Source organism: Gekko japonicus, unplaced genomic scaffold (genome assembly GCF_001447785.1).
Source record: "Gekko japonicus isolate JY-2015 unplaced genomic scaffold, Gekko_japonicus_V1.1 scaffold370, whole genome shotgun sequence".
NCBI lineage: Eukaryota > Metazoa > Chordata > Lepidosauria > Squamata > Gekkonidae > Gekko > Gekko japonicus.
The window spans coordinates 823713-835586 of record NW_015174285.1 but is presented as its reverse complement, the minus strand read 5'-3'; the positions used below and the strand labels follow the sequence as shown (position 1 = coordinate 835586).

The 11874-nt window shown below is 41.6% G+C and overlaps 2 protein-coding genes across 2 annotated transcripts in view; one reads left to right on the top strand and one right to left on the bottom strand.

Moving 5' to 3' along the window:
• TCP11 (t-complex 11, testis-specific) overlaps window positions 1–4816 on the top strand; it is a 53485-nt gene extending 48669 nt beyond the window's left edge. The window contains exons 7-8 of the mRNA XM_015423955.1: window positions 3185–3348; window positions 4590–4816. Of these exons, the coding sequence (XP_015279441.1) occupies window positions 3185–3348; window positions 4590–4816 (391 nt within the window). The remainder of the gene's footprint in view (window positions 1–3184; window positions 3349–4589) is intronic.
• Window positions 4817–9918: 5102 nt separating this feature from the next.
• ANKS1A (ankyrin repeat and sterile alpha motif domain containing 1A) overlaps window positions 9919–11874 on the bottom strand; it is a 184781-nt gene continuing 182825 nt past the window's right edge. The window contains exon 27 of the mRNA XM_015423975.1: window positions 9919–10163. Coding sequence (XP_015279461.1) covers window positions 10044–10163 — 120 coding nt within the window. The 3' untranslated portion in view covers window positions 9919–10043. The remainder of the gene's footprint in view (window positions 10164–11874) is intronic.

Sequence of the window (11874 nt, the reverse complement as noted above, 5' to 3'; positions counted from 1 at the left end):
CTTCAAGCCTCTAAGGATGTCCCAATCGGTTGCTTTTTCCCCACCACAAGAGGTACGTGACTCCCTACTGTGCTGGATGCAGTCAGACAACCTGACGGAGGGGATCCCATTCCGTCCTCCCACTCCTACTCTCACCCTCACAACTGACGCTTCACTGTGGGGCTGGGAAGCCCACTTAACGGCCTCTCCATAGGTCACAGGTGGGATGCTGTATCCTCAAAGGGACACATAAACTTTCTGGAACTGTTGGCAATAAAATTGGCCCTTCAATGTTTCCAGCCTCTGCTCGCAGGACAATGCGTAACTGTCTTAACCGACAATATGATGGCCCTCAGTTACGTTAACAGGCAGGGTGGAATGGTCTCCCGCAGTCTCTGCCTCCTGGCTCTGGACCTTTGGGCCTGGTGCATGCCTCTGCACATCTTTCCCATTGCCTCACACATCGCTGGCAAGGCCAATGTGCATGTGGACCTGCTCAGCAGGGGTCTCTCTCAGCATCGCAACTGGGAGCTGAACTGGACTTACCTACATCCCGTCTTTCAAAAGTGGGGTACGCCTGTTAGCCAAATTGCCTTAAATTCTCAATTAATATTGGGGAATGTTTTGCTGCAGGGCGGCTCAGGATCCCAGGGCTTTGGGAGACAGACTCCTGTACCCATGGGACAACAACTTCCTATATATGTTCCCGCCTCTGCCTCTGTTGCTGAGAACGGTCCAAAGACTCATGAGGGTCCATACGAGGTGCATCCTGATCACCCCCTGGTGGCTGAAGCAACCTTGGTTCGCCAATCTCCTCTCGCTAGCCGAGGCACACTATCCCCTCCCACAGGTGCCAGATATGCTCCTGGCGGAGGGAGGAGCCCTCCTATTCCACGAGGTGTACAAGCTCAAGTTAACATCTTATCTCGTGGACACTTAACTTTCTCTGACAGAATCAACACTGTGCTACTCAATGCCAGGAAAGATTCTACGCGACGTTCCTACAGTGGGATGTGGGCCCACTTCTCAGCCTCCATACACCCCACTGATGTCCCCTCGGCTTCTGTCAGGATTGACCAGGTCATAGACTCTCTGCTATCACTGGCAGAGAAGGGGCTCTCGCACTCCTCACTCAGGGTATATTTGTCAGCTATTTTGGCCTACCACCCGGGCTTCGACGGTTTTTCTGTTTTTTCTCACCTGGTCACAAAGAGGTTTATGAAGGGTCTCCTCCACCTGTATCCACCAATCCGCTCACTGGTACCCTTGTGAGATCTACCGCTGGTATTCCGTCATCTCATGGGGCGGGCCTTTGAGCCCATGGAGACTTGCGAGCTAAAGCATGCAGCATGGAAAACTGCCTTTCCTGTTGCCATCACCTTGGCCAGGAGGGTGGTCGAACTCGTGGCTCTACGCTACGACCCACCTTTCCTTGTGTTCCTGCCGGTGTGAGACTGGTCCCTGACATATCCTTTCTGCCTAAGGTGGTCTCCAAATTTCAACTAACCTCAGAGATCTTATTGCCTAACTTCTTCCCTAAACCGGAAGATGGACAACAGTGACTCCTCCACACTCTAGGAGGGCGCTGCTCTTCTACACATCCAAGTAGGAGGGAGAATCATCTATTTGTCTCCTACTCCAGTCATTCTGCAGGGCTTAAAATCTCAGCACAACGTCTCTCCAAATGGATTGTCGAGACTATTAAGCTGTGCTACCAGTTGGCTAAACGCCCGTTGCCCTTGCCTGTATGAGTGCACTCTACAAGATCCATGGCCGCGTCTACAGCCTTCTTGAAGGATGCTTCCCTGTCTGCGATCTGTGATCTGTCGACAAACACCTTCATCAAGCACTACGCTGTTGATGTTCGTGAACGCCGCAGAGTGGACCTTGGTCGTCTAGTCCTTTCGTCGGCAGAGCATTGAATTTGCGACAGCTCCCACCTCCAGGTGAGCCACTGCTTTTCAATCTCCCATGGGTGTGACGCACAGAGACCACGAAGAAACTAAACAGGTTGCTTACCTGTAACTGATGATTTTCGAGTGGTCATCTGTGCAGTCACACCACCCGCCCATCCTTCCCCACTGCTGTCGCTTCAGTACTTTTCTCTGGTTATTGACATGACAGCGGTCAGAAGGAACTGGTGGGATGTCCGTGCCCCTCCTCCTTAGGCATGCGCAGTGGGGTTCCCGCACATGCCTGGAAGAGAGGCGCGAAAATCCCTTTGTGAGCTTTGCATACCACCGATTCGGATCAGCGCAGGCACATAATCCCATAGGTGTGGCTGCACAGATGACCACTCGAAGATCATCAGTTACAGGTAAGCAACCTGTTTTTGTCACCATGCAAGTGATAGATAGGTGGAACAGGAGAGCAGCCTGTGCAGAAGTTGAGTCAAGGACACATCAAAGCACACCCCTCAAGCAAGACGGGGTTAAAGAGTGGCACAGGCTGTTTGCTAGCTGATGAGCTCCAAGAACAAAAATCAGCAAATACTGTGCTACAGACGATTACAAAGTATCTCAAGTAATTTTAATATATTTTTTCATTTTTATATTATTTTTTCTATATTTCTTATAAATTATCCACCATTATATTAATTATCATATAAACATAAACACATAATCATATATCCAAACATCGTCTTTTTATATATCACAAAAGATATTGCACAACCCCTTTATTAATACCAGTCCTCCTTAATTGTACAAAAGTTTTAAGAGGGAGGACTCCTTTAAGTCTATTTTGAATTAGTACTCATTCTTACAACTTTTGTACAATTAAGGAGGACTGGTATTAATAAAGGGGTTGTGCAATATCTTTTGTGATATATAAAAAGACGATACTTAGATGTTTGGATATATGATTCTATGTGTTTATGTTTATATGATAATTAATATAATGCTGAATAATTTAAGAAATATAGAAAAAATAATACAAAAATGAAAAAATATATAAATGTTACTTGAGATACTTTGTAACCGTCTGTAGCATGGTATTTGCTGATTTTTGGTATTTCCTACTTACTGTGGGTCCTATTTTGGTTTTGTGAGCTCCAAGAACAACCACCACTTTTTATCTTGCATTGACAAGTCAATTTTGTGAAATGACAGCAAGTTGACTCTTAACTGCCATGGTTATAAAAAGCTATCCCCGGGTAAATCTCAAGGAGCAGCCCATGACACTGTTACATCTGTTTATGGCTTAGGTTAGAAGACGCCTTACTGGACATCGGCAATCAAATACATCAGGAGGTAAATAACATTCTGTGCCAACTGGGGTACCCTGCTCTCAGCAACGACAAGGCTGCTTCGCTAAAAGGCCAGATCGGGAGCATTGCAGATAAGGACAATGCAGTACGAATGGTAATTGGTAAGTCATAAAAGTGGATTCTTGCATATTTGATGTGATTTTTACACTTGAATATGAGAATGCAGTGTAAGACTGGACTACACAAGCATGGATTTCAGCTCCAGGATGTGAATCATGATCTGTATTTATAATGCTGTGTCTGTCTTTTCTTTGCTATAATTTGAATTCCCATGTTTACAAAATGAGGCAAAAATGTATTCAAAAAGGAAAGGAAAAACTAATATTTTAAAGCTTTTTGTACATTGAGATTTCTTTCTCTAGAACAGCAGAGGATGCACACTACATGTTATACACAGTGCTACAGCAGAAGTTGAGAAGATAGGCTAAAATAGGAAACTCTTGAGTGTTCTTCTCAATGAATTAAGCCCCAGTGCTGCTGACAAATCCTACAAACATTCTAATTCAGTGTGTGTAGTTGTTTAGTGGACTCATTTATGGAGTCTACTCAAAGCACTTTCCTGGCAGATCTGTATGCTACGAAATTGAAGATGGCATGGATGAGAGTTAGGCTGCACAAGTCAGATGAGCACTGCAAGAAACTGCAAACAAAAAAATATAATAATAATAAAGATGGGTAGCTGTGTTAGTCTGTCTGTAGCAGTAGAAAAGACTAAGTGTCCAGTAACACCTTAAAGACTTACAACATTTGTGGTAGGGTATGAGCTTTTGGGAGTTACTGCTCACTTCTTCAGATGTATTTGAGGAAGTGAGCAGTGACTTACGAAAGCTCATACTCTACCACAAAATTTGTTAGTCTTTAAGGTGTTACTGAACTCTTAAACATGCTATTAATTGTTTTAACTAGTGATTGGCAAACAGCTTGACTTATAAACCAAGCTGCAAATGAGTTTTTGTTGGTCCAGAGTACATTTTGCTTTTGATCCATCTCCACAATTATGGTTGGTGTTGACTACATTACACCATCCAGGACAAAGTATGTATAAAGGACTTGTTAATTCAGTAGATGAGGTAAAACGGGTTAACCTCAATGTCTTGTCAAATGTAAGACTTGCTTTTAAGCTTTAAAAGTAAATGTGGTTAGATTATATATTGTGACATTAGTATTGTTTGCGTTCTATTTCACTAAATTTCTAAAAAGGTTGTGCAACACCACTGTCTTGTTCTAAGAGTGGTTTAATTCTTAAATTTATAATCTAACTTACAATTTATTAGGAGTCCCTAATGAGAGGGACACTTACGGGAACCAACCCTGTTCCTACCATCTATCTTAATTCCTACAGAGCAACGGATTCAAACTTTTCTAGGCCACTGTGTGTCTCCTGGTGGCCAGAACACTAAGAATCTCCCCCAAGGCCTTGCTCCTGTACAGGAAGAACTGCTGGAAGTTGGCCAAAGGTTTGGTAGTTTGACTGCCCACAACAGACAGGTGTTTGGTCCCTACTACTCAGAAATACTGAAGAATTTTCTGCTTCCAGAGGGGAAGAATGGAGGAAGGACAGATTCCTAACTAACCATCTCAAACGAGGCAGAGCACGTGGCAGCAGGGAGAAGGGAAAAAGACTGGCAATTGTTCAGACTGTGCTTTGGGTCAAAGTTCAGTGTAATCAACTAAGCAGCTGCCCTGCTCTGTGCAGTGGTATCCAAAGCACTTGTACAGCTGGACTGTTGAAGCTGCTGAAATACCAACTGAGAATGCCAAGTTCTGCCACAATATACCTTTGAACAGCTCAAAAAAAAGAGAGAGAGAAACGTTAGCCAGAGAGGATGACAGAGAACCAAGAAACCCTGCATTTCAGGTTGCCAGCCTCCAGGTGGTGGCTACTGTTGTTACTTTGTGTTTTTAGACCATCTGGCACATGTTCCATCAACTGGGAAGGGTAAGACAAGTATCAAACGATTCAATCATTTATTTATAAGGCAGTCCCAGTTGATTTCATTGAAAGGTATTTACAAGCATGCTTAAGGTTGTAGCCTTCTCATAATACACAGCACACTATAATACTTATATCACAGCAACCAAAACAGAGGTGTGTCTAATTTTATTAATTTAGTCTGTTCTAAGTTGTACAGTTATGAAAAAACATAACAACAAAACGACTGCTGGAAGCCCAGGAATATTTACAGTCTCGCCTTGTTGTAGTGAGGTCAGTCTATGTTGTTGTTGTACAGATTGGTTATGTTTGGTACCACAAACTGGACAGAGTAACATTTTTTATATACAGGAAATAAAAAGGAAATAGTTCAAGTATCAAAATACAAAGACAGATTAAATAACATTTTATTACAAATCAGTCCCACTGCCATACATCACAATTAGCAAAAAAGTGTCTACATTGTAAACCAAACTGCCTGTTATCAAGAATCTGCCTGCTCCCTCAGGGGCAAGTATAGCAAAAAGTCCTGTTGATAGACATTCATACTGATCATGCAAAAGGGGACAGAATGGAGGAGTGAAGTATTACCGAACCCATTCCAGTTTCAGTGTGGAAGTTATTAAAAAAGGTGATGTACTAACAGATATCTGGTCTGTAAGCGCCACAAGCAGGCCAGCACAGCTTACTACTTGAAACTGCTCTAAATTGCTTTTCTGAGGGGCAAATTGGCATGTATCTCATATTCAAAGAGACCTTCCTCAAGCTCAGTTTCTGGAAAGCTTAAGGCCAGTTTTTATGACCAGAACTGAATAAAAAGATGATAGAAATTTAAGTCCACTGATGACAGACATCTTTGTGAAACAGGAAACTTATGGAGCACTGGCAAAAGGAGCACAGATAGGGCTAGGAATAGGGATACCATTTGCATTGAAGAACTCAAAAATTCAGTGCCAGGAATACAGGGCATTTTTCTCAGTGTGCTGTACATCCCTGTGAAGAGGCAAAAATTTCAAATACTGTACAAGCATCCAAACTGTTTTCAAGCCTGAGTATAACAAGCTCTGAGGAAAAGCCAAGTCCACAATGGCTTTGATTGCCTAAATAGGAGATGCCATCATAGATATTGCTACATCTGTGTAAACTCTGAGAAAGGAAGCACCTGATCACTGGAAGAAACAAGTAGGAAGTTTTCACCATCTCTTTCTGCAACCAACCATCCTCTAATGCTATCCCTTCTCCAAAGAAAGCAGTTCAGTTTGCATTCTCTCAGAACAGACTTATCAGTATACCAGTTTTTATACTAACACCAGCATACTAGTCACATATGGACTTAAAATGAATGCCATGTTCCCAAAATTCATCTACAAATTATTTTCAAATCCAGACCTTTTGGGTGGTCATTTGGTTCCCTTTGCATTTTCATCAACTGGAATAACACTAAATTACATCTTAAAGATACAGCAGTAACTGAAAATTAAACAAGCCATTAACACAGTAGCAGGATACTAAACCCTCACACCCACCATTGATTTATTTGCACTTCCTCATCTTTCCAAAAAGGCAATAGAAAGATGCATTAATTACAGCCAAAACCAGTGTTAGAGATTGTGAAGTTACATGAAGCATAATAGTACAGCTTCCATCTGAACCAGAAATCAACTGTTTCAGCATAATGCCCAAAATCTCTCCACATTTTTATATTCTGAAACTGTTATAATAAGTTTACTTAAATAATGTAGTATAAAAAGTGCTAATCAGTGATTAAACCTTAAAAATCCCAACCCTCCAGGGCACAACCATATTTTTTAAAAATGGCAATTGAATGAGATGCAAAGAGCCATAAGTCCAGTTATTCAATGTAAGTATATATGTGGGAGAAAATTACTGTATTTTCACCAGAAAAGAAATATTACAATGCTACCCTTCTTTGCAGTGAAAGTAGGCTCTGTACCTGCATTTTGCAAAGCTACATACTGTTGGTTTTCATTAAGACAATCTATTTCCCACTTAGTGAGCTTATGAAGTGTGTAAATCATCATCTAGTATTAGTACCTTGACATTAAATGCTTATAATTGCAAAGATTTCAGAATCTGTCTGCTGCTTACCCAAGCTGAGGGAGAAAATATACCGTTAAATGATTCTGGAGTCCTCTCAGCTGTTTTTGATTGACAAAGCATATCCTCTATTTTCTTTTAGTAGTTAAGATTCTCCATCCCCATCAGTGCAATACGCTACATTGAATATGTGGATTTCACAATATTACTGCTTGTAAAAAAATGTTTCAAGCTAGAACGTATGGCATCAGTCTTTTGACCTCAGAAGTCTCCATTCTCTTGCTAGAAATGCATACTTTTTTGTTAGTTTGTCACTGGAATCCCTTTTCACTCAACTCTGGAAGTCCTTAATGAGTAGCCAAGGACACATCCCAGAGCCGGGTGTTGATCTTCATACTGCGAGGATTTCATTGCTTCTTAGTACTCTGCCCCTTTACTACATTTCCTTGGTGGAACGCAGATGTCTGTAGTTCAGCTTGGCAGAAGCAAACAGAATGGGGATAATATTAATGGAAATATAAATAGGGAATGAGTGTTTTCATTTATGTCAAACAACTGAAGGATGCTTACGATGACGGACATGTTAACAAAGCCACAGCTTTGGGTTACAGCCAAATGGAAAAGGCTGTCTTGTTCATAACTGGCTGCTTTGATATCTCCTCGATAATTCCTGACTAAAAGGCATGTACACTGTTTTGGAAAAAGCAAACACCAACACCACTTTCAGATGTCACTGAGAGCTTCAGGATGTCTGATTAATAGCCACCAGCCTTGACAATGGAGAAAAGGAGGGAAATAATTGTGTGTTTCTTTAATTTCCTTAAGAGTTCAAACATCAAACATGGGAACACATGCAAAGCACAGATGTATTTTGAGATTACCTCTCAAAGTATTTTAAAGGGCTTTTTTATTTAAGCCACAAAGACTAGCAGCAGAATTTACTACAGCAAGTAGGGAAGAAGAGAAGCACCTCTTTTCTATTGCAAGTTTAAGAATGTTCTTGCTAAGGTATTATAGATTTCCTAAGTTGTGTTTGCATGCTTAACTACCTTTGGTTCTTATCCAATGATAGTTCCCAATTTGGAACAGGTGGTTACAGCACCTTGACGTTTTTTGCCTCACCAAAGCAAGAAAAGGAACAAGCATGATTATCGGAAGTACTTAAGAAATACAACTCTGTAAAAAGATAAGGAAGAAGCTATAAAAGCTTCAGAGGTCCTGGCTACAAGGAGTTATAACACTGTATCACCACTTTTCTGGTGTCACAGAGCAAGACCCAAATGTAGAGAGGAATGTGTAAGTAGTATATAGGAGCTTAAATATTCACCGTTGTTACAACCCTGGTTCCTGTGCAAAATCAAACAAGATCTAAGAATCATAACACCTCACACTGGAAGGATCCTCGGGAGAATGGAACTGTGAAGGAAACTGCTCCTGGAAATTATTACAGGGACAACAAGTGCCAAGCCCCAGGTACTCCACTGACTGACTTTCTCTCAGAGGAAATTCGGAAGATGTTTAAGAGCTTTATCCAGTATGGTAACTAGTCTGTCGTTTTAGCTCCTTTATTATATTAAAACCCACTGGTTTGAAGGAAAAAATTTGGTCTTAATACAAAAGTCAGTAATTTTTTGCAGTCTTTTTTAAAGGAGCTAGGTAAAGCTTGTATTTAAACAATGTGAGAAGCCAAACACAACACAACTGGCCTGTCTGGAAATGGTAAAACGCTTTGGTATCTCCAGGGTACTTAGAATGTTGCATTTAGCAGACTCCAGGGAAATAATGTCAACATGAGGCTTTGACTGTTAAATGTTTTCCTCCAAAGGGAAAATGTGTTCTATAGGAATAATACTTTCTATTACCACCATCCCCATACCTTGTACATTTTGGTTCTATACCTTAAGAGATGTCTGCACACAGTTTAGAATTCATGACCTGTGCCTTTGGAAGGTTTAACAGATTCAAAATCCAAAGAATGATATTCAAAAAAGGTTGTAAGCAGAATGGCTGGTGTGAACAGAAATTCCTAGTGGCAAAACCTATAATGAAAACAGCAAAAAGCAGGTCCCCTGTGTATTTACAGGACAGCTGAAAATATTCTTGGAGGGCACTATCTATACCGAGCCCAACTCCTAGCGAAAAAAGAGCTTAACAAGAGCAGTCACACTGCCTAATAGGTTTGTAAATTATACCATGCAATGAGGTTTCCAGGGACAGCAAGGATTGTGAGTGGGATCCATGCTAGGAAATCTGGTGAGCAAGAGGTTTGCAAGCAGTATCACAGTGGTTAGCGTCTTCTGAGATGACAGGTAAAGAACACTACTTGTTGGAACAGTCTGTGGCCATGACTCAGTATGGAGGTATAAATCTAGATTGAGACAGCATGTACCTACTGGAGATCAAAGTTCTAAAACAATCCAAGAATAAGAATTCTTAATAGAAAAGGCCTGTGGAGTGTTACTTCACCCCAGAAATTCACAGTGTCAAAATGAAGAGAAAGTCAACAAACATCAGATGTTTTCTCAAATCCATATATTCGACTCCCATTGGCTTTGTTTCTCCCACCTCACAGACATCTTAAATAGGTGGCTCTTTCAGTGAGTTACCCTTGTTTCCGAGTTAGGAGAATTCACAGTGTTCAGTAGAAATCAGATACAAAAAGCTGTTTAGTTTATGGTATCCTAGTGCTGCTGTCTCTGATGGTGCCAAACCTATTGCCAGCAATGGGAGGAAGGAGGGGTTTAGAAGAGCAGACAGATCAGACTGCAAAGGCACGGTTAGACTGGATGGATGCAGGATTTGTTTTCAGAAGATAGTAGTCTCATACTTAGTGCTGAGGGTCCTCTTGGAATCCTGCTTGGGCTCTACAACCCAGGACACACTAGCATGGGATTGAGAGTCTTGGTCCACTTCTGATGACTCCAGCTAGAAAATATTGGAAAGAAAGGCAATGTCAGGCAGGTCACTCAACCTCAAAAATCTGAAGGCAGAACTGCAGACACTTAAAATCTCTGTTTACTAACTGGTTCAGTTTTGGGAGAAGGATATCTAGGCCAACTTAAAAAGTCTTAGGTACCAAATTAAAAGACATGAATTTAAAATCCCATGATAAATACTGAGGTCAGTCTTTCACATCAGGCTACAGAAAACTTGTTCTATGATATGAGTAGTTAATTTTCTTCAAGCATTCACATACATTGATACACTCTGATGGCATTTTGCTGAAATTCACTGATAGCAGTGAATCAGGTATACATGAATATATAGAGCTGCCTTATAATTAGTCAGACAAGTAGGACATCAAGGTCAAAACTGTCTGCTCTGACTGGCAGTGGTTCTCTACAGTCTTCACAGCCAGTCTTCAAAAACTATAGTAAGCAACCTACGGTTACGTTTGTGTAGTGTAAGTAACAGAACTCTTCTCCCCGAGCAAGAGTGGTTTTAAAATTGTAGAATAGTATGTCTTTCACTGGAGTATGTCTTTCACAGTATGTCTTTCATGTTTTAACACTGGTGAGAAATATTCCCAGCTTGTCTTCAAAGTTCCTCTCCTGTTATGTGAGGGGAAACGGAATGAATCAATCTACTAACAGACTCAAAAGAGAAGGGAACAGAATGAGGGAACAGGGATAGAATGAGGGAAGCTTTCAAGAAGAGTAGCTTTGATTACAGAAAGTGTTGATCATAACCAGAGACACATGACTACAAGAAGGGTAAAGACCTTAGCTCCTTGACTAACAGACTGCAGCGGCAGATAGGAGGGACGGTGTGTAGTACAGGTGTGACAATAACAACAGCGACTATCGGGAGGGAGCGGCACCTGAGGTACGGGAGCAAGCAAAACACAGACAGAAGGCAACATTAAAGGAGAGCAACAACTATTAGATAACAATGTGGACCAGATCAAGGAGGACACTTAACGGGGCTCAGGCAGCTGAATGCGAAACTACTCAGACTGTTGTTGATGTGCTTGAAGAATGGAACCTTGGATACTCACTGTGAGGGTTCCGTCTGTTCTGAGGTTAGGGGGGCATCTTGGAATGGGTGATTCCCACCAACTCCTCAGGGAGGCAGGACTAAACTCTTAAATTTCCTGTCTTTGGTTACTTCATGAGTTAATGAACCCAGGAACACGAAGGAACAGAACAAAGATAAAATAACAACTTGAACAGGTAAATCACTGTTAGAAGCATAACTGATGATAAGCAGCAGGATTAGAGTCAGCAGGCATCTTCCCCTGCAACTTGATCATGTCAGACTCAAGATCCCACTTTTGTAGATGTTCATGTTTTTTCTTTCTGTTTTTTTTGGGGTGGGGGTGGGACAAGCCCTCCTAACCTCAGAGCAGAAGGAACCCTTCACAGTGAGTATCCAAGGTTCCATTCTTGCTCTGAAGAGGAGGGCATCTTGGAATGGGACTTCCAATAGCAGTGTCTCAGTGACAGGTGGGAACTGATCTTCCACCATCTCCTGAAGAACTCTATGCCCAAAGGTGGCATCAGCTGAGAAGAAGGAATTGTTTGTAGTGTCTTATGAAGGTTGAGACTGAAAACCACGTTGCCACCTTGCATGTTTCCTCCACTGAGGCTTGATGATTGAAGGCTGCGGTAATGGCTGTACTTCTCACTGAGTGGAC